The following is a 27,730-nucleotide window of genomic DNA, read 5'->3' on the forward strand; positions in this document are numbered from 1 at the left end:
GCCCCCGCCCCGCGCTCCCCCGGCCGGACATGGCTCTGCGGCCGCTTCTCCTCATCGCTGCCGCGCTGGCGGCGGCCACCGCGCCCGCCGCCTCCTTCTACCTGCCGGGCCTGGCGCCCGTCAACTTCTGCGAGGCCGGCAAGGAGAAGCCTGAGTGCAAGGTGAGCCCGGGGGGCGCTGATGGGAGGCCCCCGAGGCCGCCCGGGCGCGGCGCGGCCTGGATGTTGTCCCCCTGCCGCGGGGCTGCGTAGTGGAGTTTGTCCGGAGGGTTTGGAGCCGCCTGGCCGTGCCGTACCGGGGCTGGGGCTGCCGGGGCTCCGAGCGTGGTTCCGTTCCCGCTGTGCTCAAGTCGCTCACAGAATTGTTAGGGTTGGAAGGGACCTCTGGAGACACCCGGTCCAACCCCCCTGCCAAGGCAGGGTCGCCGGGAGTAGGTGACACAGGAACGCGTGTGAATGTCTCCAGAGGGAGAGACTCCGTGACCCTCTGGGCAGCCTGTTCCAGTGCTCTGTCACCCTCAGCGTAAAGAAGTTCCTCTTCGTGTGGAGGTGAAACTTCTTGTAATTTGGTTTATGACCATTGCTCCTTGAAACGGAAATTGATGAGACAGAGGACCCAGGTGAATGGAGAGGTGCTTGCCTGGCTCTGCTCCGGCCGGGCTGGGAAGTGACCACGATCCCTGCGAGGGAAGGAGGGAGCTGTCGGCTCATCCTGTGACTTACGGCCACGTCGGGCAAGTAGCAAAGTAGGAAGCTCCGGCCGGTTATCGCTTGGGTCCTTTCAAATCCCTGCAGGAAGCTGCAGCAAGTACGGATGGCAGTGACAGGTCATGCGGAGGGGTGTGTGTGTGATTCTTGGCAGGAGCGAGCAGCTGGTGACTGGAGCAGATAGCAGAGTAAACATACCGTAACATTTTCCTTGCTGTGTCTTCCTGACTGCGGGAACCTGAAGTGTAGGGGCTGCCAGGGCCCGGAGTGTCAAGTGAAGCTTAAACTTACCTTCATGTCTGCAGAAGGGACAGGCAAAGTTTGCGTAACCAAGTAACTCATTTGTAAGGATATTGGTGGGGAGCATTAATGCAAATCTCCTCTGATGAAAATCATCTTTGCTTCTTTGGGGCACCTTTTGAAGTTGTTTCCTGCTGCTGGGATGGAAATTACAGCAGACTGTGCTTTAATACTTGAATGAGAAAGTTCAAGACTAATCAGTTTTATGATCCATGGTCTTACTACTGTAGAAAGCGGCTGTCTTGCACTTTCTGAGTTCTCAGCTTCTGCCTTGCATGAAACACTGGTTCGTAATTCTTCAGAATAAGAGCTTGCTTAAAACTGTATGCTTTTGGCAAATACCATGTGCTGACCTTATCCTTCTGCTGTCCTGAATCAGCTGAGCTGGCAATAAGCCAAGCACACAATGAAGGCTGTTCAGCTGTAGTAGTAAAATGTCCTGTGGACATTCTTTTACAGGACCACAGAAATGGTGTTTGGAAGTGACCTCAACAGGTCATCACATACTGCAGCCTCATGAGTATGGAGCATGAGAGGACAGAAAACACTACTCTTGTCAACGTTAGATCAACTCAGCTCTACCTTTGTTTAAGCAGGCTTTGGAAGCATCCAAGCATGGAGGTGCCATCTCCTCCCTGGGTGACCTGTTAGAGTGCTGCACCACCCTCTTAAGGAATGGGGTTTTTTCAAATACAGGCTTAAGCTTTCAAGCTGCAGTTTGTGTTTTTTCACAACATCCCTGAAAAACATGGCAATGTTTGGATTATTCCTGTTTTAAGCTTGTAGAAGGCAGATTTATTTTTTTTTAAGTCAGGTGGACCTCATAGCCTACTGTATTTTGTAACCAATTTGAGACACTTATGGGGTGATCTTTCTCAGATGTCTCTGCATTTTTATTCATAAAACACGTACAAAATGTTTGTCTTCTCCTGAGATTTTATCATTTAATAAATGTGACATGAGGTACTTGGGTAATTTAAATGTACCACCAGCAGGCAGCTGAACACCTCAACAGCTGCAGTAGTGCAAAAATTCTTTCTGCAATTAGCCACCTCTTAGCAATTTCCACATTAGACACAGGCATATGGAGAAGTCTAAAGCACTCTTCACATCTCATTCTCTCCATGTAGTCTGCAGCTGAATGTGCTCTGGTTCCTGGTAAGGGGAAACAATATATGATTGCATTATTGCTGTATCATATTTATGTAAGTGGATAAAATGAAGCTTCCTTGGACAGGTTTCTTGCAGTAATCACTGTTAATTGCAATCTCAGTGCATTTTCCTCTGCCTGAGCATTTCGATCCAGATGTCAGTACCTACTATTTGTCTGTTATGATCCCTGTGATCTCCTGTCCTGTGTTGGTGAGGTGGGATGAGATGTTTACAGGGCATGTAGCTAAGAGCAGTGAGACCTGTGGCTTTCCCTCTTTCTCCAAGTTTCCTGCTAATCTGCTTGGGCAAGCTCAGTTTGGCTGCTTCTTCTGGTTTTGGTAAGAAAATCATCAGAAATGGAATGGGATCTATGCAGACTGAAATAGTAATTCTTGCCTAAAGATTAAGAATCCTTACTCAGTTTTAAAAAATCCTGATTGCTCCAAAAAGGGTTTGGTGTTGTATGGAAATGGTTTATCAAATGTGCTGATCTGCAGTAATGCATATAATTCTTAGGAAAAATTGCAGCATTCAGTAAATCTCCTCTGATGAAAGTAGCTAATTTAAGGCCACGGTTCTGTGGTCAGCTCAGGCAGTCTAATTCCCTGCTGCTGCTGGGAGTGAGAGATTTCATTGCTGCCTTCCCCTGGGCAATGTGTTCCTGTCCTCTGCATTGACTCAGCTGTGTTACTTGTTGTGCTTTTGAGCTTAACATGGCAGGGAAACTATCCAGCTTTTTGCCAGTCTAGTTTCCTATTGTGTTTGGGAGTTGAAGTGACTTACAGAGTTATGACAAGCATAGACTATCCAGAGGTGAGCAGCAGGTCTGCATGGCTTAGGGCAGGGGAAAGCTGAGCCTGAAGGTGTGTCTTCACTTAGTGGGTCATGCTAACAGCTCACAGAACTTCTGTGGCTCCCAGGACTGCATCCTGACTTGCACATGGACAGCTAAGTTATCAGTAAAACACAGTACCCAGCTGAAGTATCTGAGCTGCAGATACATGTGAACATTTCTGGCTTTTCTTTTCCTCCAGAATTTCTTGGTTTGGCTAAACTTGAGTGAATTTTCATAGGGAGGAAATGCTCCTCTGTTGGTAAGAAAATAGATGGCTTGCTGTTGAAAGGGAGAGGGTTTGCTCTTGAGGGCATTCACCTTTGTTTTGCCCTTCAGCTTTTGTCTGATTACACAGTAAGGCAGCTCAGTTTGTGTTGTGGTTTAACCCTAGCTGGCAACTAAGAACCACACAGCTGTGTGTTCCCTGCTGACCCCAGTGAGATGGTGAGGAGAAATGGGGGGAAAAGTAACTTGTGGGTTGAAATAAGAACAGTTTAATTGAAAAAAAAATATACTCATACTACTAATGATAGAAAAAGTAATAATAATTTTAATGAAAAGGAGGGAGAGAGAGAGAGGGGGGCATGAAATCCAGGCAAAACAAGTTGCACAATACAATTGGTCACCACCCACTGATGGATGCCCAGCCCATCTCAGAGCAGTGATCATCCCCTTCCAGCCAACTGTCCCAGTTTATATTCTGAGTGTGGCATTCCATGGTATGGAGTGGCCCCGTGGCCAGTTCAGGTCAGCTTCTCCTGGCCACGTTTCCTTCCAGCTTTTTGTGCACCTCTGTGCTGGGAGAGCATGGGAAACTGAAAGTCCTTGACTCAGGGTAAGCACTACCCAGCCATAACTAAAACTTGAGTGTGTTATCACATAATTCACTCATTGAATACAAAGCACAGCAATGTACCAGCTACTAAGAAGTAAATTCTATCCCAGCTGAAGTGAGGACAGCCTGCTGTGATACTAAGAACTGTTCTTCAAAATATTTTTGTTTAAGTCTTTTGCTGCTGAAGCCCATTGGATTGGTTTACTGTGCAAGCAGATAACTGCCAAAAGCAGTGGACGGCAAACATTTGAATTTTATTGAAACTGCAAGACTAGAATAAGGGAAGGGATTTTGAGAGTAAGAGGGAAGGGTGAGAGTCCTTTCCCTTTCAATATAAGTGGAGTAGCCCATCTGTAATTAATATATATTGATTAAACTAGTCTGAAACCACAGTAAACTGAATTTCAGGTTCTTACTCGAATTGATAGAGTTAGTGAAAAACTTCTATAGGAAGGTAAATGTGGGTATCCTTGCCTTCTCTTTGAAAAGAGATTCTGTTTAAACTTAAAATATATCAGTCTGAATTCATTGTTTAAATTATCATAGTTCAGTTTATAGTTACTACACATATAAAATTGTGGAGCATCCTTAATTATCCTTAATCCAGGGAGAAGTCTGGTCTCATCTGCACTTTCCTTCATGTTCTTTTAAGACTTTTATTTCACAAAAGTTCTGATGATAACTAATATGACTTAACTTGGTACATTAAACTCAAACACTGGCAGCTGTGCTAATGATATTATTTTTGTGCATGATTTCCTGCTGTCTTGTAATTGGAATGGTTATGTTAGCCTTTAAGTGGTTTTGTCATGTGGTCACTGCTTTTGTGATGGTTAGATAGTGCCTTACTTGTGCTCCCAGCAGATACAGTGCATTACACATCAAGATGTACCATTACACAAATCTTACATTTTCAGCTTTCCTTAACCTTATTCTAACAAACCTATTTTTGTATATCTATGGGAATTGAAGGAGTGTTTTAAATGTAACTGCTGATTATCTCTGCTCTTTCAGTCTGGAATCGAGCTGTTTGTGAACAGGCTTGACTCAGTGGAGTCTGTGCTCCCCTACGAATACACTGCGTAAGTATATGGTACCATTTGTGCCTTTTGAATTGTCCATTCTTCCAAAAAGATTGATTTCATTTACCTTATAGTATTATGCATTTCTTCTTACAGCAGTGTGCCACTGAGGCATGGCTGTTTATTTTGCTAACATAAGTTTACAAATACAGAATTTTCAGTGAGCAGATGGATGCCTACATTCCTTCCTTTGTCTCAGTTTTCTGCTCATAACTTCAGTGCGTGGATTTATAGGCCCTCATGCAGGTTGAATCGCTGTTGTAGTGTAACTTAAGGTTAAAATCTGTGTGTATAAATATATGCTACTTTACTGCATCAGTTGTCACTGTAGATCAAAGTCTTACCTCTGTCTTTAGTAGCCTCTGCCAGATGAGTTAAAGTGGTAATGAGGTGCGAACATCCCATCGATTATCTTAATGAGGTGTTAAATGTTTTCTTTGTACACATCCATAGGAGTGCACTAAATGTATCAGTGCCTGGTACAACTATGTAAAGTTTTTGATATAAATAGTATTTTGCTATAAATAGTTTAACAGTCAAAATACTGTTAATATTGAAGAGCTTAAGCATCAGTTATGTCTACACTTTAAAGAACATTAATGTGATATATTTAAAAATAGATTGGAAAAATGTGGAGGATGTGCTATTAAATGTGTTGGTGAATAAAACTGTAATAACCGTTTAATAGTGTTTGTTGTAAGGGAGCTGTCTCTGTCTTTTTTATTTTTATTTTCCCTCAAATTCTGGAATCTGGCCTGCATGCTCTTTTTCTGAGAGTCATTATTAAACTCTAGATGAAGATTTAATTCTTGTCTAAAATCCCTGTTCAAATAGGAAACTTCTAATTACTCAAAGAAACTTATGCTACACTGTTCTGAGATAGCTGATGAAGAGACTCCAGTGTTGGTTCTGTTTCGTCTGGTTTATTCTCAAACCAGGATAGTGATTTTCACACTTCACAGGTTAAATGAAGAAACTGTTGTCTACAGGGAAAGCTGTATAGCTCCTTCACTTGTGATTAACATGTTGATTTGGGAACATTGTTTGCAGCTTAGAATATTTTATTCATTTTTGTATCTTTTCTCTAATTCAGGTTTGACTTTTGTCAAGCAGAAGGAAAGAAGCGTCCATCTGAAAACCTTGGCCAAGTCTTGTTTGGGGAGAGGATAGAGCCATCTCCTTACAGGGTTGGTTCTCTGACAGTAATGTGTGCATTCAAATGTAACCAAAGGAGATCAGAATCTTGAAGATGATTTTCACAAAGGCTTTATCTGAGAAAGCTTCAGCATCTGAAACTCCACACGATAAAAATCTGTCAGTTTAACCTAATTGTAACTGTGTGCTCTGCAGTGTGGGGCTGTAGCCTGAAGTGCTGTGCAGGTTATCTTCTCTCTTTGGGATCTGACAAAACCTGATTATTGCTGCTCAGCACTCCTGCTTCTTAGAACCAGATCTGAAAATATTGCAGCCATAAAATGGAAGAATTATAAATGGTGTTAGCTTGCTGGTCTGTCCTGCTGACTGAAGCTCTCACATGCTCTTCTACAGAGGTAGTTGGAGAGAAAGCTTCCAGTTGAAGCTGCCTGTGCCAGCATGGCTGCTGAGAGGTCAGGTCACTTATCTGGTAAATCATGGCAGAAAATGTGTGCTAGTCAGAAACAAGGAGCTCTTGCTGGAGGGCTCCTGCAGTGAGCACAGGAGGGGTTTAGAGCACACACCGGTATAGAAACCTCCTCTGGAGGGTTGATGTACCTAGTCTCAGTAATTTGTTAGGTGTTTTCATTATAATAGTATAGGCAATGAAATGTATGGGGTAAATTGTTATGTACTGAAATAAGACAGTTTGTTACAACCTTTTTGCTCATGAGTCTTTCATTTTTCTTAGTTCACATTCAACAAGAAGGAGACCTGTAAAACTGTTTGTACAAAAACATATGATACCACAAAGCCAGAAGACAAACAGAAATTAGACTTTTTGAAAAAAAGTATGCTACTGAATTATCAACATCACTGGTAAGTTGGTAAGTCTAAAATTCATAGATTGGTTAGTGTAGTATGTTGGTGATAATTTAGCTTATACTTTTGTATTTGCAAGTTAATAGATGGAACAATAGATATGTGCACCTAATTTCTTCCCCTTCTGCTTTTGCATAAAATCTTACATTGTTTGTCATCTTCATAAAAAAGAATTCCTTCACTTGAAGGATAGGCATTAGGAGCAATGGAAATGAATCTGTTTCTAAACACAAAGCTTTGTGCTTACTGTAAAATACTGCTGCTTTTTTCACCTGTAAATGTGGAAGTTAGTCCTGCCTTAGCTTGAGAAAAGTTTTACAGGACCTTTATTCTTTTGCTATGTTATCTTTGTTTTCCTTGAGAGCCCTTGCGCTCTCCTTGAATTGCTGTGTCCAGGAGACAGGATCAACAGTTCTTTTATGCAATGTTTGTTTCTCTTCTATGGATGTGGAAGGGAAAGGTGGCCAATGAAAACTAATTAATTAAATAATTTTGAGGAATGCATAAAGGCTTGGTCCTTTCCTGTTCTCTGGGCCTCTCTGTAACCATCTGATTGACCTTGGAGCTCTGTTTGAGCTCTGACATTGAATCCTTGTCAGATAGGCATTAAGGGTGGGGCAAGGCTGAATGAGTGTGCTGAATCTCAGGCAGATATTCAGTTTCCCAACACTGCACCCACATCCAAGACCTGTGAAATGTTTATCAGCAGGCTCAGTCTTGGCACTGGAAATGTCCCAGCCATGTTATCAGTGTTTATTTAGTGCTTGATGTGTTGGCAGGCTCTGCCAACGGCAGCTTTCAGGTGCAAGAATAGAAGGAACAACTTGGGCATGAGTTCCTGAGGCATGTCTTAGCAAGGAATGCATGAGCATCATTCATTGGTGTCACTCATAGGTATGCTCTAATTGCACATATGGGCCTCCTGCTTTATGGGAACAAATGTGTTGGTCTTCATCTATTTGGATTGAAACTTTTTGGGTATTTTAGTAAAAATGCAGGTTGAATGTTGCCACTGTCATTAACTGTTTTTCTGTAATGTTATGTTCCATTCCTTTAACTTTGAAACAGCTGGAAAGGCAACAAGTGCATTTTCTACTGCTCTCAAGAACTGATATGGGATATCCCTTTGTGGGGATAAACTGTAGTTCACTGATGTAAATGTTCTGGGAGCCTCTTGAAAATGAGTGTAGTAGGAATTTGATAGGTTATGTCAGAAGGGTTCACAGGCAAGAGTCATATGTTCAGGTAGGTGAACAAGGAGGCTATAAAGAAATTCTGAAATGTACAGCTACTTTTGCAAGGATTTGAAGTGTATATGCCTAATGCTAAGACAAGTGGAGCTTCAAACATGCTGGACTTGATTATATTCCTCTTAAATACTGCATTTGTTTGTAATATTTGCACCACTTTGAATTTCAGTAATGCATGTGAGTCTGGCATAAAAGACTCAGCTATAAAAGGTTGTGTATGTTTTGGTGTGCAACTTAAAAATAGCTTCCTAAGACTACAAAACTTGAAAGAAGGTAATTTTTTTTAGGAAAACCCATAACTTAAGCTGATAGAAGCTGAAACAGAGCTGTGTAAAATTAATCATACAAAAAAGTACTTCAGACTGGTTTGGGGTTTTTTTCCCCTGTAGATTAAATTGTTTAAAAAATATACTTAGTGTATTCAAGTAGAGGTTTAAGTAAGATGTAATTCTGTTTTTCAGTGTGAAAACTTCCCTTGAAATTTAGGTTATTTCTTAATTCTTTTAATTGCATTTTTACTATGTTTTTTTTTCCTGCCCACTGCCCTAAAACTTAGGGACCAGTGAAAAATCCTTGGTTATGTCTGTTAGTCCTCCTTAGCCACAGCTTCACAACGTGGCCGTGGCTGGATTTTGTGATTAATGATGCATGCTCCAGGAGTATGGTACAGAGGTATGTTGTACAGGGATGAACAAGGTAGCATAAGTGAGGATTCAGTAGAGGGTTATTATCCAGCTTCCATTTATCATGAAATTCCTGGGGAACACAGATGGTGCAAAATACTTCTCAGGTTTCAAAAGCCACTTAATAAGATTAGGAATTGACATACTGAATTGGACTCAACAGCTATACTGATATCTTGGCTGACAATGTTCATCACCAGATGTTCTTGAGAGACACATAAGAACACTGTTGATTAGCATATTTGCTCCACATGTATAATCTCTTCAAGTAATTTTAAATTTGAAGATTAGCTGTGAAAAATGATTTGCTTCTTAAACTACCAGTTTGCTCTGGCATTGCTGCTGCTGCTGCTTGAAGGCAGCTCAGGATGTCTTTGCTGCATGGATGCAAAGGAAAGCTTTTATCCAAACCAAACTTACTTGCAATATGTTAATGTTGCCTTGTTTTGATTAGGAGATGAAAACACTAACAAAAGCAAGCAATCTCTCTAGCATACATTATGGAGATAAAATTTCAAATATACAAGCACAGAATTGATTGAGTTGGAGAAGATCTGTAAAATCATTGAGTCCAGCTGTGTGGTGGGTTGAGTCTGGCTGGACACCAGGTGCCCACCAAAGCTGCTTTGGCACTTCCCTCCTCAAGTGGACAGGGGAGGGAAAATATAGCAAAAAGGTCAAGATAAGGGTAGGGAGAGATCACTCATCAACTACTGTCACGGGCAAAACTGACTCAAATTGAGGAATTCAGTTTAATTTATTAGCAGCCAAATGAGAGAAGGGTATTGGGAAATAAACCCAAAGCTTAAAACTCCTCCTCCCCACCACTCCCTTCTTCCCAGGCTCAACTTCACTTCCAGTTTTCACCACCCCTTTGCACAGGGGTGCAGGGAATGGGGATTGAGTCAAGTTCATCACACGTTGTCTCTGCCACTCCTTCCTCAGGATCAGGACTCTCCACACACTGCCCTTGCTCCAGTGTGGGGTTGCTCCCATGGAAGAGTTTTTAATGAACTTCCCCAGTGCAAGTCCTTCCCATGGGCTGCAGCTCTTCAGGAACTGCTCCAGTGGGGGTCCCTTCCATGGGATGCAGTCCTTTAAGAAGAGGCTGCTCCAGGTGTGGGTCTCCCATGGACTCACAGGTCCTGGCAAACCTGCTGCAGAGTGGCCTCATCTTTCTGTGGGGCCACAGGTCCTGCCAGGAGCCTGTTCCAGTGTGGGTCTCCCATGGGATCACAGCCTTCTTCAGGGCACATCCACCTGCTGTGATGTGGGGTCCTCCATGGGCTGCAAGCAGGTATCTGCTGCCCTGTGTCCTCCATGGGCTGCAGGGTGACAGCCTGACTCACCATGGGCTGCACCACAGGCTGCTGGGGAATCTCTGCTTCTGTGCCGGGAGCATTTGTCCCCCCTCCTCCCCCACTGAGCTCGGTGTCTGCGGAGTTGTACATATTCCCACTCCTCTCTCCAGCTGCAGATACTGTTGTGAAGAGTTTTTTCTCCCTTTCCTAATCTGTTTCCCTGAGGTGTTGCCTCTGGTCACTTATGGGCTTGGCCTTGGCCAGCAGGGAGTCTGTGTTGGAGCCAGCTGGCACTGACTCTCTCAGACACGGGAGTTCTTACAAAAACAGTTGTTTGATGGCTTACAATTTTTTGGTAATGCAAATCATCTAATTAAAATGTTGCATACTCTTTGGTAGCTATAAATGAGGTTAATGATTAGGAATTCTCTTAAATAGCAAAAAAAAGTTTTAAGAGTGCTATGAAAAATGTATTTTGCAATGAGGAAGCTGGAGAATTAATAATTTGTGATGTAGGCTTTTCAAAAAAATTCTTATTTCGTCTTAAACTTGATATTGTCGATTTTAGCTGGTTCAGCAAAATTTATTATTTTGGCCATTATTTAAAGACAAAATAGTAAGTTAAATTGTTACAAATTTGGACTGGGTGAGTTTTGGGCTTTGGGCTGTTTTTGCATGGGGACTTCATGAAGCAGTGCAGTGAATAGAGTGGTTTCAGTTGAAGAGCTCCGTGCTTGTAACTCGTTTGCAACTTGGATTGGCAATCGTTGCAATTCCATGGGTAGTATTATTCTTGTAGTTAATATTCCAGTAATGAATATAGCAAAGTAGATTAATGTTAATCTGGTTTTGTTTCCATTACACTGTGTATTTTGAAAAATGGTGAAGTGTCACTGTGTCATTTACAGGATTGTGGACAACATGCCTGTGACATGGTGTTACGATGTGGAAGATGGCCAGAGGTTCTGTAATCCTGGTTTTCCTATTGGCTGTTACATTACAGAAGATGGCCGTCCAAAAGATGCCTGTGTTATTAATGTATGTTTATACAATTATATATTTTTTAATAGATATTACTTCTTACTAATTTAGAGACTAGCATTTCTCCTGTGTCATGTTTCTATGGTGAGTCCTGGCTATTTTAAGAACACATGTTGCCTAAAGATAGGTGAGTGTTTTGGTCTCTGCAAGTACCTCAATTTGAAAGCCTGATCTAAGCCTAAGAACCTTGTCTCTTATGCCTCATAGTACAGAAGAGCTCTAAAAGATCAGGGGGTGAACATGCATAATATTCAGTACATGTGGAGGGTAAAGGTCATCCTTCATTGCCTAAGAAATGGAAATGTTTGAAGGCTTGGACTTGACATTTTTGTGGGATAGAGGTGTTTTCATGGAAGCAAATTTGCATAGGTATGTTTGTACCTGTGTGTACTTTTGGAAGGTTTGCTTTTCCTAAAACTGGGAGCTGATGGAAAAAGATTCTCTTGTGATAGATCATATAGTGGAGATCCAGATAAGTGCACTGAAAGCATTATGGAGATAAGAATACAACAGAAAGTCCAGGAAGTCTTTGACTACCACAGACCTCTTCCATGGCAAGGTCATTGAGAACTTGGGATAGGTTTTTGGGGTTTTTCAAAATGGTTGGTTTTATTTAATAGATCTTACCGAAGATAACAATTTCTGTGGTTGCCAATTTTGTTCAATTGCCTCCATAATCAGTTGGTTTCAGGATCTCCATGTGAATGGATGCATTTATGATCAAATATGTTATCTGGCAATATTATTTTAATCTTATTTTAAGGCTTGCTTTTAATTAAAGGAAAATAACCTTTGAATAAATAACCTTGAATAAATAACTGTAGAATAACATTTCATTTATGTAACTATTCGTATAACCGGGGCTGCTCTATAGAAAGGGTGGGGATAGAACACTTTAGAGGTTCTAACTTCATCAGACATAGCTGTTAAATTACTTGTGAGTTTAACAACCTCTTAAGCTAACTAAATTCCAATTTCCCTTCACCTGAGGTTTGCATTCAGCATTCTTAGCTGCTGCTTGCTCTTCATCCCTGTGCATCTTTGGTTTCAAAGGTGATTCTGCCACAGAGAGCATTTATTTGCATCGTCTTGGGAGGTTCTGTTTAATTTCTGAAAAATAGACTCTTTGTTTTAAAATAGCTGATGCTTGTGAAATGCTTCTAATAACAAAACTTGTCCCTTAGTTATCTATTCAGGTTGCTACTTAAATAAAATAGGAAATCTTCAGTTAAATTTATTAATAAATATATATTAAATATTTTAAATTAACTTTTCTTCTTTTCAACTTTACTAGACTGTTCTTAGCCTTAACTTTTCTAACTTATGTTTTTAATGCAAGAAGGCACTTACTGTCTTTATAATTTCCAGTATCTCACATTCATATTTTAGAACTTCTTGACAGAAAAACTATATGCAGTCTAAAATTCTGTTATGCAGACTTCTGTCACTTTGTGATGTCTATATTTTTTGATTGTTTAATATAACCTTTTTTCATTGCAGTCAGAATTTCATGAAAAGGATACCTTTTATATTTTCAACCATGTTGACATAAAAATTTATTACCATGTTGTGGAGAATGAAGCTCTGGGAGCAAGACTGGTTGCTGCTAAACTTGAACCAAAAAGGTTAGTAGTTGAAAGTAACTTGTCATCAAAAAGTCATCCATCCCAGGACACTTGCTTTGATCTGGGAACCTGCTGCTAGTCAGAAATGCTTTCAGATATGTGACCTGCAGATTACCTCTCCTGTTGATTGATGTAGTGTAGTTAGGACAGTCTAATGTAATTTTGTAATTTGATGGACCTTGGTGCACTTTCTTCTACTTGGACCAAGAAAAGATAAAATAAAACCTGTAAGTGTTTGTGGGGTGTGATGAGTGTGTGTGTGCATGCATGTATTTCTCTACCAGGGAATATTCTGTCTTGTATCAGAACAGGACACCAGTGCCTGCTGCAGGCTTGACTGGAGTGCAAGATTTGATCTGTTCAACAATCAGGATTTGTATAGAAAGATTTCACAGCTACACTCATCAGTTGTCCTGGTGTCTATGTGGCTTTTGCACTATTGGTGTCTGTTGTGTTATTTCTTAGCATCTTGTCTTTCATGGTATAACTGAGCTTGTAGCATTGTTGGTTCAGTTGAAAGTATTTTTTCCTGAGAGAAGTTAGTAATTCTGGTGGTGTAACTTTTAAAATGTTTTGGAAGTTCATAGCAATACTAAGGCTTCTTTCATTTTTGGTACTCTGCTTTAGAGACTGTGCTCTTTTTAGAAGAGACAAATCTTGTTTAAGAAGTTCAAGTTTCAGAAATTCCTGAGCTTAGGATATGTTCCTTATGAGTCCTGAAATTTATGAGACATTAATTACAGTTCTTATATTGAAGGGAAGAATCCTTGGTATGCTTTTCTAAGATGAATGAATTCTTTCTTAAGAATGTTGTCAGTGAAGTGGCTTTCATTGTGTGTCTTGTCTCCCTGCAGTTACAAGCATACTCACCCAGACAACCCCGACTGCTCAGGAGTGCCCATGGATATAAGTAATAAGGCCAGTGGAGAAGTCAAAATTGCTTACACATACTCAGTTACTTTTCATGTGAGTACTAAGATCTCTGTGGTGGTTACCTCTTAAAATCATGCATTAGTACTCTGAATTATAAAGATGGGCAATTAAAATTGGCTCAGAATAATAAATTTGTAGTTTTAAAACTTTATTTGAACTGGAATGTCAGAGGTGGCTTGGGATTTAACCACATAGCTTACAGTTTTGCATACCAACACATAGAGAGTAGATGTGAAACACATAAGTGGTTTTTAAGAGTCACACTTTCCACATCTGCCTAGATTGTCTGGTAGATTATTTTTCAATCCAAGTTCTTAAGTCTGAGAAATTGTGTTTCGTGTAGGTAGGTTGAAGCTGATAGTTTTCTGCCCTCCTGCTGCAAAAGCTGCCTTCTCTTTAAGGTCTTCCTCCCCTGGAATCCTTCAAAAGAGTAGGAAGCTGGCAGTCTTTGTTCTACTACTCTCTACTTAAAAGCAGAGGAGCAGTATATTGGGCAACTGCAGGCAGCAGTGATAGCTGAATGTTTTTCATTCTGCTGACAAGAGAGGGAGGTTTTGATTTTGTTTTGGTTTTCTGTAGATGGAGTTTGCTGGACAAACTGTGTATCAAAGTTCCCTACTCCTTCTCAAACTGTTTCCACTCTGAGTTCAAAATACAATTAACAGTATAAGAAGTAGGAGGGATTATATTATGTATATACTATATAATGATATTTTGAGAAATTATATCAGTTGTGGTGCTGAGATGAATTTGTATACCGAAAAGCAAGTATTTCTGGAAACTTGTGAGAAGTCAGTAGTCAAGAGTGACCTCAGCTTCATATTATTTTATTGTTTGTCCTTAAAAATGGCATGCCCAGCTGTGTGTGTGCACCTGTCTTGTGCACAGTGTTACATCAATTGGAGGTAATCTTCTGAATTTCTATTGGGTTGGCAGACCAGGTCATCTCAGGAAGAGAAAAAAAAGGCAGTTTAGGTATGAGGAAAAATGCAGTTCTGTCCTAGAGTCATTGATACTGGTTTAGAAATTTGTTGCTTCCTTTGAGACATGGTTTTGTTATCTCAGTGACCTGTGTATGTGATCTTGACTACATTTTTTAACCCACTGGATTTTTTTCAAAATCTGGCTTTACTGGAAAGTACTCTTGTTCTTGTAAATTAGAAATTACTGAAATAACAGCCTGCCAGACACCTAGCCAGTTTTGTTAGTTGGCTTGTTTAATAGCCGCCTTCACCTTGATTAACACTGTCTATTCCTTTTTTCCTGTTTACTCTGCAAAATAAAACAAAGAAATGTTCTTTTTGAAGTGTTTTTGATCAATGAATGTTCATTTTGAATAAGTTTAATCTGTTGAAATGCCTGGAGGAATAATTTGCTTCCCTCTGCTAAGTTCTGTCTCCCCACCTGTCCTGCAGTAAAAGCTGTTCGTAATGGGATTGGTATTTGGTACTGAAATAAGGTTGGATGAAAGCAAAGGATAATTTAGACAGAGCATGATGTAGTGAGTGAAGTATCATCTGGAGACTGTATAGCATAGCTTAGTTTCTTGCTATATGGACTTAATGTGCTAAAAAATCTATGTTCTTTCATTATTCTGCTATTCCATTCCAGTTCTTGAAGGGAGGGTGCACAATTAAATTAATTTGATAAGCCTTAATGTCTTGAAAAGACACAAGTGTTCAAATTCAGAAAATATTTTGGTTTAGATTCTATGGTCAAATCTTAGGTTTGCTCTAGGTAGCTGTTATTGAAGTATTCCCTGTAAAGCATGGAACTTGAAATTTGAGTTAGTCACAAGATTTAAGATTGATTTGCACAAACATCAGCTTTCAAATGTACTAATTGGATACTGACTGTATCTGATGTTCATGTGTTTACTCTTTCAGGAAGAAAAAAATATCAGGTGGGCATCAAGATGGGATTATATTTTGGAATCCATGCCTCACACTCACATCCAGTGGTTTAGGTAAGGAGGAAATTTATTGTACTGAAGTGTTTACATTGCAGTTTGAATGATGATTTTCATTAATTTTCTCTTTTTTTTTTTCTTTTCAGTATTATGAATTCCCTGGTGATTGTCCTCTTTCTGTCTGGAATGGTAGCTATGATTATGTTGAGGACACTCCATAAAGATATTGCAAGATACAATCAAATGGATTCCACTGTAAGCCTAAAATGTAGTTCCTAAAATTTATTTGGAATGTAATTTTTCCAGTTAAATGTGTAGCTGTAACAGGCTATTTGAGTTGCAATCTACTGTATTCAAATAGATGTATTTCTTTTACAGGAAGACGCTCAAGAAGAATTTGGCTGGAAACTGGTTCATGGTGATATTTTCAGGCCCCCGAGAAAAGGAATGCTGTTGTCAGTTTTTCTAGGCTCTGGCACACAAATCTTAATAATGACTTTTGTTACCCTGTGTAAGTAAAGTGGGGAGGATTTAGTTGATTGTACATGATTTTTCACTGCATGGTGCTAGTAAAAATAGCAGTATCATTTTGTCTAGATATTTCATTAAAGTCATTAGAAACAGCTGAGCTGATGTAGTAGACATGCAACTTAGTACACACAGATTGTAAGACAGCTGATGTACTGGCTTTAAGTCAAACATATAGTCTAAGGTTTCTAACATCATTTCTGAAATTCTGCATCTCTGCTTCACAGTTTTTGCTTGCCTGGGATTTTTGTCACCTGCTAACAGGGGAGCTCTGATGACCTGTGCTGTAGTTCTGTGGGTGCTGCTTGGAACTCCAGCCGGTTATGTTGCTGCCAGATTCTACAAATGTGAGTAATAGTTACTGAAAATGACAAGGCTTAAGTTCATTAACATAAATTATCATTACAGAACTGATTTTTATTTTGCCGCACTGTTTGTAGCTTCCCTCAGGGCAACGTGGGGAAATGTACTTACCTTAACAACAGAATATATATATATATATATAGAGCACTTGACATAGTTACACTGGTTTTGATGTAATCATACCTAAAGACCCTGAATTGCTCTTGCTGCTGTGTATTTGTGAAATTAAATTATAGTAGTACTAGGGTCATTACATCTTCACATCAGACTGTTTTCTGCTTCTGTTTCCTGTCACTGTGGGCATTGTGTAAACCTGCATTGAGTTTTAGCTGTGGATGTTGCTTGGTAACACACACCTGCACCCCTAAATTGTGAACCTCAGTTCTTGCATGCCTGAGACTGGTGATCCAATTATTTTGGAGAATAATGCTTATTGGACTGTCTGGAGCACGGGGAGAAGGACTGTTCTGTAGCTGTAGAAGTCAGCCCTGTGGTGTCTGGGCCCCTGACAGGAGTTAGTTGATACTGTGCTCCCTCACTGATCCCAGCTATTGTTTCAAGACCTGTCTGTCTGCCAGCCTCAGATGGTTGGTTTACCGCTGTATCCTCTGATTTATTTTAAAGTGAAGCATGGCATTCCACATACAGCTTGTTTTAATTACCTTACTCAAGGTGAAAGGATTTTTGACTTGAGAGAAACGGATCTTTTGAACTACTTTAGTTGTGAATATATGGGGCTACAGGAGAAGTTTATTTCAGAACTTCAGCCTGGCAGTAGATACTGGAGGTCTTCTTTCTTACCATTTTGTAGTTTTCATGTGGGGAAAACCAGTGGGAAAAGTGAATTTGTATCTTGTAGGGAGTTTTCTGCATAGTGGTGGTGACATGAAAATGAAGTATTCCTAATATCCAAGCTAGTTAAGACTTAAACAGAAGGAAATTTTACTACTAAGAGCATAATTGAGGATAGAATTATTCTTGATATTGTGGTGTATACTGTGTGTTTTGAAGGATATTTTGAAGTGTATTAGTGGTAAATTGGTAGCTATCTCTTTGTCTTTGGTGGAAATGTAGTTTTTAAGGATAAAATGTAATATTTTATTTATTGGTAATCACTTAGTTGATACTTGAATGTTGTGTTTAATTACTAAGATAGTGAATGACTGATCCAGAGATATTTTTGTTGTTATAACAGGAAGTGGTTTATACCCTGTATTAGAGCATGTAAGCATGAATGGGATTTTTTTAATAGTATACAAATAATGTGACCTATAAAACAAAATGCAACTGAAATGGATATCCAATTTTAAAAGTTGGGTTTTTTTTTTCAAAACTGCATTTAGAAAGTGAAACATGAGTTGAAATGAAATGGTTAATCTTAATAACTGCTGTCACATTCTACCAAGTTTTTATGAAGAAATTGGAACTTAATTAAAATCACTCTAACCATAATCACTTCTGACTCTTGAAATAAAGAAGCATGTCATTATGGCAGTGCTCAGATGAAATTATCTGCTTCACTGCACTCCAGCAGGATATTTTCATTTGAAAGTATACTGACTAGAATTTTTATCAGCATAGTGCAAATTCATAAAGATTTTCTTAAAAAAAACTATCTTTGGTCTTTTGTTATCACCACTGCTTAATGCTGCTAAGACTCAAGAAAACATCCCTTCTTCTGTAAGCGTGTTAGTTCTGACTCTTCTGTAAGATTCATTGGCAAGAATTATTTCAAGAAAACTGTTAAGCTTGGTTTTCACATATTTATGTATCTTTACCTACTGAAACCTGCAGTCAAATGCTGGAAAGCTTAAATTTCTTAATCACTCCAGGTTTAAAACATCTTTTAAAGATTTAGAAATACTGCAAATCTGCTCCCTCTTTTGGGTAGATAAAGTCATCAGAAACACAGTTTTAGTTGGATACCTTTCCTGACCTTGGTCTGAGACGTTTTGCTTTGAAGTTCTGTGGTTAAGCAATAGGATAAGGAAATCCAATTTTATTACTGAATATTTAGTTTACTGGTTTTGGGCATGATAACACATGATTTGAGTATTTGTAAGTTAAGTATAACAGGTAAATGGACTGGAAAATTAATAGTTGAGCTTAATACATGTTTTAATGTCTGTCAAATGTTTTAATATACAGCATTTGGAGGTGAGAAATGGAAAACAAATGTCCTGCTGACATCATTCCTTTGTCCTGGGTAAGTTGAGAATATTGTCATGATTAGGAGAATTAAATTGCTTCTCTGATGTGCATAGCTAATTTTTTAGGTTTCAGCCATACAGGTAAATCTTACATTGTCCCTTTATTCTGGGAGCTCCAAGAGTATCATGGTGCTTTTGACAAAGATGGGTATGTTAGTGGCATATCATCCTTAGATTTTTTTTTTTTTTTGGTAAGCGTTTGTTTACTCTCACCACATGAAAAGGTTGATTAGGAAAAGGCATTATGATAGTAGTAAGTTTGAGGCCCACTTTTTCATTGTTTTCTTTCATTCTCTGGACTGCACTATTCTGACCTCACTGTAGTCAGTCTTACATAGTGTCATGTAATGTATAACCACTCTGATAATTTTTTCCACTTAATCACAGCAAGCAGTCTTACCCTGAAGTGTAGTTAAGACAAGCATATATTTGAAATAGCTTAGTTGGAACGTCAGTGCCTGCTGGAGTTCAGTCCCACTAGATTAACAAAGAATTGCTTGTCTGATCTCTTTGTTTTCATATTTTGTGAGTGTCATTTGGTTTTAGCAGAGATTCGTGCTAAAATCTCAAAGCAGTGCCATTGTTTTGTCGAGGTTACTGAATGTTCAGAAGTATTTCTGTGCTCTAAGTGTGCTCTGTGTTTTTCAGAATTGTATTTGCGGATTTTTTTATCATGAACCTCATTCTCTGGGGAGAAGGCTCTTCAGCAGCTATTCCGTTCGGTACCTTGGTTGCTATTTTGGCACTCTGGTTTTGCATATCTGTACCACTGACATTTATTGGTGCCTATTTTGGGTTTAAGAAAAACGTAAGTGTTTCTGAAAATTTGTTTTTTTAAGGGTATACATACATAAACACACACAAATATTTTTCTCTGTATAGGCCATGACTGAGGTAGCACCTTAGCTAGTTGCACTGTTGGCTCCAGTTCAGTTGCTTTAGAACTGCCTTAGAGAACCAGTCTTGGTATTCCAAGGCTGTGACAAATGGTTGGTGACAGTGATACTTCTCTGCAGCAAATTGGGTTGTCATTCTATTTAATTGTGTGACTGCTACAGATAAATCAGTGATTTGAGCATTTTTATTTTAATTAGCATCTCTTTCATATACTAAAACAAGTACTTGACCCAGCAAGCATGAGGGAAAGCAAATTCTGCATTTCTGGGTTTTGTTATGTATTTCTTGTTCCTGTCTGCCCTTTACACTGAGGATGTTCCCTGATCAAATTGCTAGAGTTCTGTGAAATCTGTTTGCATAAGTGTTCTGTAAATGGTTATCTCTGCTTGGCAGACATTAATTGTGATGTACTCCTAAACCAATCAATTTTACATATTTTTATGACAGCTCTCTGTGACCAAACATTTAATAATTTGGTGACCAAATCATTAAATAATGAGATTGGTTCTTTTTTTCTTCTTTTTTCTTAAAAAACTGGTTACTGTCCCCCACAAATAAATTTCTATAAGTGCAGATAGATTTGTGGGTTTTCTCCTGCATAGGAAGCCAGGATTCTGTCTCTCTGTAGATCTCTTGTAATACCTTCAGAGAATATTGTTTTAGTAGGCACTTTTTAATTCAGTGGGCTTTTTCTGATAACCATGTTGAAATTCCATTAAGTTCCCCTGCATTGTACAGGTGTGTACATCTTCTTTTAAGGAAGGAAGATTTGATAAGCTAATCAGGCAATGTGGTAGGTGTCACAAAAACTTGAAAATCAAATCAGAAAGGAAGTATCTGTTGATGCTTTTGATGTAATTGTTATGAAAGCCAAAAGATACAGAATATGCATGTATCTTATAGTGCTTTACATTGTTTTCTCTCACCATGCTGATCCATGCATGTGTCTTGAATTAGGATTAAATTGCCAGATGGAGTCCTTTCAGTAAGTTTATCCTAGTGCAATTTTTAAGTAAATCCTGAAAGACAACACACAGGAATTTTTAGAAGGTGAAAGCAAGAATCTGCACCACCACTACCCCAGCTGAAATATGGTAAATCAGCTCAGGCTCTGTAACAGATGATAGATAGGCAAACATTGAAATGGAAGTCCAAAATATCTGTCACTATGTTTTCAGTAAGAGCTGTATTTTAGCAAGTTTGCCAAGCAAGTGTTGGTAACTGAGCTGGAGCAAAAGCAAATGTAGTGTAGCTGGGTATGTACATGCTCAAAATAAAGAGTAGACTTTGTGCCACCAGTCATTACAAAAAGAAAGCAAAAAGGTGTGATACTTCATTTATTTAGCTGTTTGTTATTTTTGTTTAAAGGCTATTGAACACCCTGTTCGCACAAATCAAATTCCACGTCAGATTCCTGAGCAATCGTTCTATACAAAGCCATTACCTGGTATTATCATGGGAGGGATTCTTCCTTTTGGATGTATCTTTATACAGTTGTTCTTCATTCTCAATAGTATTTGGTAAGTTCACCATAAATTGAATTTTCTGTCATAAAAAAGTGATTATTTTTTTGTGAAAGTTTTCTTCACGATGCTTTCCCGGATTATTTGGGGATGCATTGTTACCATACTGGTTTAATACTATTTAAATGTTAATATCTTTTTTATGTTTTAATGATACTTGGTGCCTGTTGTGCTTGTTGGGGTGTGCAGAGAGGTGGCTGTGATATGCTTAGCAATTTACAGCTGACCTACCTTCAGATAGTTTGTTGTTTTCTCATGCTACTCTTGTGACTTCATGTGGAAGTGGCTCTGAAGCTGATATATAGCATATAACTTGACAGTAGTAAAGTTTATTAAAATAAACTTGAGATTTGTTTGGTAGTTGTTATTAGGCTAGACAAGTATTACTACTCTTGGGAGGAAAAAAAAAAACCAAGAACAAATTCTTGTGAAATCTTTATTAAAGAAGAGTAATGATTTTTAAAAAGAAAGCCCCACAGACTAGTGCAGTATAAGTGAATTTTGATGTGAGCTCACTGACAAACTAATCTACTGTGAGGAATTTGTCTTCCTTCTGGCACAATTTAGTTATTGGATCTTGTTAAACTGTTTCTGAACCTTGAATAGGTGCCTCTACCCAACACAGACAGCTACAGCATTTGACATTTCTTGTTATTTTGGAGCTTTGCCCCTTTGATTGAAATGTGAGGTGAAATCTAGGTTCTTCTGAAGTCAGTGGAAGAGGTCATGCTGACTTCACTGGAACTGTGATTTCACCATTATGTTTAGTCATTTCTTTCTCTAAAATTTCAACCAGGGGCATGCTTTGGCCTTGCTTTCTTAGTGTTCTCAGACCAAGCTGCCAAGGTTCCTATTCTTTAGTTAGAAAATAAATTAGTCAATTGTATGGCTGCACAATTGACAGTTTTTCAATAGGAAGCGAAAATACTTAAGGTGAAGGTAATGTTACTACCTGTGAAGAAATAATAATAGCACAATGGCCATTTAAAATTTTTTTTAACTCCCTTTTATAGGTCCCACCAGATGTATTACATGTTTGGCTTCCTGTTTCTGGTATTCATTATTTTGGTTATTACATGTTCTGAGGCTACAATATTGCTCTGCTACTTCCATCTATGTGCAGAGGTAGGAAATATTTCCTCTGTTTTCAAACCTGATAATGTTCTAAGAATGCCTTCAAAAATGTTCATGCCTTTGTAATTAAAAATAAGTATTCCAGAATTCAACATGAACACTAGTGCTAGATGAGTACTTAAACTATGTCTTTAAAAAGTGAATCAGGCTACTTTTGGCAACTCTTGTAAGAAATATTAAAACCTTGCACTGGGTGTTGCTGAGTCAGATGTCACATCTTTAGATTCTCACTCCCTGTTTTCTGAAGGTGCTAAATTAATCCATTAATTTTGTTCAATCAGAGTACATTTTGGACATGCCCAGCCTTGGGAAAAAAATTTCTGTGGTTGGAAATAAGTACACCTGGCTTATTTGGGATTTTAGTATTTTGTGTATTTGCTATTGATCTTTAGGGTACTTATCTCTAGTTTTGAATGGTGTAATTAAAGCAGTATTGGTTATATATAGTTCTTCTCCCTCTAGATAAAAAAACCCTGCAAAAACTTACTTTTGGATAAAGTCATAATAGAGAAGGTAGCTCTGCATTCCTTGGTAGGATCAGTGGGCTGGAGGTGTGCACAATATTTCTCACACATTTGTATTTTCTCTCACTCTAGGACTATCACTGGCAGTGGCGTTCATTTCTCACTAGCGGCTTCACTGCAGTTTATTTCCTAATATATGCAATACATTATTTCTTTTCTAAACTGCAAATCACAGGAACAGCTAGCACCATTTTATACTTTGGTTATACCATGATTATGGTTTTGATCTTTTTCCTTTTCACAGGTAAGTGTATTGAACCTGAATTTTAAATTGTGAATCTGCCTTTAGTTTTGCACAGTAGAATCCTTGGCAAAACTGATCTTGATACAGAATTATAAATTTATGTATGCCTTTGATTTTTTTCCCAGGTGTAGCATATTGCAACTATGTGCTTACAAACTTTAATAAAAGAGATAAGTGAGGATGAGGCAAAACTACTGCTAACTTAAAGTGTGGCCTATCATTAGGTCTACAAATAAGTGATAAATACTTTTCCAGATTTTATTTTTGTGATAGTCATATGACAAACTCAGTTTTTAAAAATAAGTTGTCTTTGGAGAAGCACACTTCAAATCACACACAATCAAGTATAAAGTTACAGTGTCAAGATAAAAACAGCAGGTTTTTTGGAATAGCTGGAAGGAAGAGAGAGGGGTAAAGGTAGACAAAGAATGCCTTGTTTTTTAAATTTACTCTCTTCCAGAATGTATTTACCTGTATCCCAATTGCATTGAAGTGGCATGGGAAGCAGACAGAATTTCTCTAACTTTTTTTTTATCAGTCTTGTCTGAACCTTGTAATCTTCATTGTGAGCGTTTGGAAAATACATCTGACCTTAGGTGCTGCATTTCAATTTCCTCTTCAGTAATTGAGATGAGGTCACAAAATTTTCCATTGTAGTCTTCAGTCAGACAGAAATAGCCCTTGTTTAGGGTGGGAAAATGGCAGTGAAAATGCAAGAAGTCTCCTTTCAAACTGATGCAAGAAGGCAGCAACTGCAAATTCCTCAAAAAGATCTTAAAAATTCTGTGTTCTGCTGCAGCAGAATGCAATCCATCCTTGTATACTCTGCTCTACAGAGCAGTACTTCTGAAACTACTTTGAACTGATCAATGGTTTAAATAATTTCAGGCTTCATGTTGATGATGACTTTTAATGATTCCAAAGTCTTGGATATGTATCTGTGTGTAGACACTATCTTTTGAGGCCTCATAGACTACAAATGGCTTGTCATCAGAGCTTTTAATGCAAATCTCACTATGACTTTTAAGTAGAATTTTCATTTCCACTTAACCTAGGAGAACAAAAATAGTGAAAGAAAAAAGAACTAAGAATGATGTTCATTTTAAGTATAACTGAATATTTCAAAGACATGTCCACTTCAGCTAAGAAAATATTGAAGCTGTTTGTAGACTGGATGCGGATGATGATGAATGGGAGCAATGGCCTGCAAGGATTTTCTTGGGTCATTGCCTGTTTAAAAGGAAGAAATGGGACTTGAGTGCATTATATAATCTCACTGAAAAGTGATCAGGCTGTGTCCCAAAAGTTGTCAGTTTTATCTTCCATCCTTTGTTTTAAGTCGATCCAATGTATTTTGGCATTGCTTGCAGATAGTTTGTAATTTATGCTTCTCTGCTTTTATTCACATTTCTGTACCAGTTTGCAAGTCATTCTGAATGCACAGATCAGAGATTCTGCCTCCCTTGCTCAGGTTTTCTTCTTTCTCACCTTGCTTTTCTCTTAACCTTTACTTCTGATCCAGGTGTACTGATAGTTTCATTGAACTAAAAAATCCTAGGATGTGTGGTTGTTCAGCTGGAAATGAATGTGTACTGCTGTATGCAGATCAGCTTTAAATGCAGTGCAGACTTGCAAAGTAGTATGAAAAATAGTAAGGCCTTACATAAGTGTAAAGTCAATTAATTTAGTTTCACCAGCTTTTCCAACAGATGTTCAGCAAGTCTGCCTGTAATAGTAAAACAGTTTTGCCCAAAACCAGAATTGTGTTTACCTTGTCTCCTTTGTTCACTTTGGATGTGTGCACTAATTCTGGAGCAGATTCATTCAAGATAAAGGGGATTTACAATAATTTTCTATGCTGAGACATGGTTTAGCTGCCTTTTGCATCTCAGATACCCGTATAATTTCCATTTTTTGCCTTTATTCTTTTGAGTCACTCATGTCACATGGCATTGTCTAGAGGCATTAAGATGTGTCCACTGCATCCCCTTTTTTCCTTTGCTCACGTGTTCACTTTCAGTTGACCAAGTGGCTGTGCAACACCTGCCAGCAAATTTTTAGGGTAGGTTCATAAGCATGCGAAGATGAGGTGGTTTATTCTCAGCCCCTTTCAGCTGCTTAGTCATTTGTTGGTAATTGGGACAGTGGAAATGCAAGTCATCCTGTGCAACTAGAACTCAGTTTTCAGTCTGTATGCTCTTGGTTTTTTAAATTTTCAATTTCTATGTTGAAATCAGGGGAGGTTACACTTGAGGCAATTAATTACACAGAATTGTAAAACACTGTGCTTAACAATTTTTTATCTAATTCCCTCAAGATTAAGTACAAATTATCCTTTAATTTGGGGAAATAATCCTGTTTCTTAAGATTTGAGAAGAATTATGTCCATTTAGGTTGATATGAATGTAAAAGCAGGTTATGTTCATTCTCTGAGATTTATTGAAATGCTCTGAGATAAGGATTTGCAGAAGAAATCAGAGGTAGGGTAAAGGTACAGACTGTTCTCCTTTTTTTTTTTTTTAAACAAAAGAACATATTAGCAATTAAGCAAAAACTGCTCCCAAAGGCAACTGACTTCCCATGTCAGGATGATAAAAAAGCTAAAAAGAAAAAGTCATAATTGTTGTATGAAAACTATTCTGCTGCTGCTTACTCATCTGTGAAGAATTGTCAGGATGGGGAGGAAGGGTTCTGACGATGCCCTGCTGCTATGTCAGTGTAACACATGCTTCAGGCACTTGCATCCATACTGCATTCCAGGTCATTGATCAGACTCAGCAGGCACAATACCGGGAGCTACATGACAAATCTTTGATTCACAGCTGGGCTCACAACTACGTATCACAGTAAATGAATCACTTCAACATCAGTAGTTTAGCAAGCGTAAAGTGAAAAAAAATGACCATGATATCATTCATGGTTCCTTTCAAGCTTTGATAGACAACAAGTTACCACCCAACTTTTGTTGCCCCTCTTACTAAATCTAAAACAAAGGAAGTTTTTTTCCTCTGAAGAACTACTTTGATGCTTGTATAAGTTCAGGATAGAATTCTAGAAGAGGTATTTAGGCAGAAATCAGATAATCTTCAGGGCTTTTTTCCTGTCCTAGTTTTTGTGGGAAATTAAGGTTCCTGTAACAGGTGTTCTGAGCTGCTGTTTAACCCAGTATCATTCTGATTGAGACTGAATTTTGATGTAATCCAGTTAAATTAACAATTCCCAACTATATTAACTATTTCACATTCAAAATAATATTTTTGTTAAGAGTTACACAAAAAGAAGGGATGAAGCCACTGTTTTTTTTCTGCTAGAAGGATAATAAATAATAAGGGAAATTATTTTCATCCTCCAATTTTAGTTCAAATCTGTGTGTACATTTTGACTGTCTTAAGTATTTTGGAAGTGTTTATTTTTAAGGTATGTAATACATGTTTTCAGTAGGACTATAGGTTGTGTAGTAACTACACTATGGTTTGAAATTTGTATTAACTCAGTCTATGGAGAAATAAAGGTGGTGCTCTAGTTTTCCAAGACCTTAAAGTATTGCTAAGTAATGGGAACTCTGATGATGTTATTATGTTTATTAAACATAATAATGTTCTGACAGCTGAGCAGATGAGATAAAGTGTGTGTGAGTAGTCACTGAGAAAGGGTGAAATGGAGCAGTGTGAAGGAGTGGGACTGCAGCATACTGGAACAAGAACAAAAAAGTAAACAGAAACATCTTAGTACTAGAGTGTTCCACATGATCTGTTCTGTGCTCCTGAAAATTATGAGAGGTTACAGAGTAGTTGATGCCTGTAAGGTCCGAGTACTGTCTGTAACTTTCCATTATCTGATGTAATTGATGTACTGAAGGCTAAGGACAGCAGATCACAGATACATACATCCTGACTTATAAACTATGGACAGAAATTAATGTCTCCTGTGTCAGTGTTCTAATATGTAATTTTCTTTTTTCTCTCTTTTAGGGACAATTGGATTCTTTGCATGCTTTTGGTTTGTAACCAAAATATACAGCGTGGTGAAAGTCGACTGAAGAAACCGATGTAAAGAGTTAACACAGAAGAGGCTTAATCTTCATTAACCTAACTTAAAAACCTGGTCTCGTTGATGAACTTGAGCTTTATCAGAAGTATTGGCTACCTGTTCTTTGAGAATGATACTGAAATGCACCTACTTTTCCACTAACACGTTTGTATTGTGACTTAACAAGCTGTTTTCATTCAAATCTTAATGAAGATCAGAGTTACAATATTTATGCATTTGTAAATACAACTATACTTTGAAAGAAATGTTAAATTCTAATGGCAGAATAGAAGTGGCTGTATTACACAACTTAATGATACTTCTGATCAAAGTACAACTGTAAATAGGTTTTTCTAGCTTGGTAGGTGGGATGATTTATTTTTCTTTGAGGGAAATGAGAACTTTTTATTATGCTAACTTTGAAGGATGACTCTTTAAGAGGTGTTGCTTTTAGTCTGGATGTGATTTTTATTTTTTACTGGTGTTACGTCCATAAATATTCTGATTTCTGTGACTTAATTAGTTTTGGTGTTCTTGGCCTTTCAAACTATGTGCCTCTGAGTCCTTGAATTTATAAATTCATAATCCAATAAACGTTGTAAAAATGTC

General features: G+C 38.4%; 1 protein-coding gene across 1 annotated transcript; it reads left to right on the top strand.

Annotated features, from left to right (window-relative positions):
* Positions 1-2: 2 nt before the first annotated feature.
* TM9SF2 (transmembrane 9 superfamily member 2) lies at positions 3-27,730 on the top strand. The gene is made up of 17 exons (XM_054271816.1): positions 3-161; positions 4,844-4,911; positions 6,005-6,098; positions 6,797-6,924; positions 11,070-11,199; positions 12,703-12,827; positions 13,682-13,793; positions 15,647-15,726; positions 15,816-15,924; positions 16,048-16,180; positions 16,425-16,544; positions 18,709-18,766; positions 19,419-19,578; positions 21,036-21,187; positions 22,204-22,315; positions 22,921-23,092; positions 27,064-27,730. Exons 1-17 carry the CDS (start codon positions 30-32, stop codon positions 27,129-27,131), a joined length of 1,953 nt encoding a protein of 650 aa, XP_054127791.1. The 5' UTR covers positions 3-29; the 3' UTR covers positions 27,132-27,730.

The sequence above is a fragment of the Melozone crissalis genome, unplaced genomic scaffold (genome assembly GCF_028551555.1).
Source record: "Melozone crissalis strain CALT ecotype California unplaced genomic scaffold, PUWL_Pcris_2 ptg000013l_1, whole genome shotgun sequence".
NCBI lineage: Eukaryota > Metazoa > Chordata > Aves > Passeriformes > Passerellidae > Melozone > Melozone crissalis.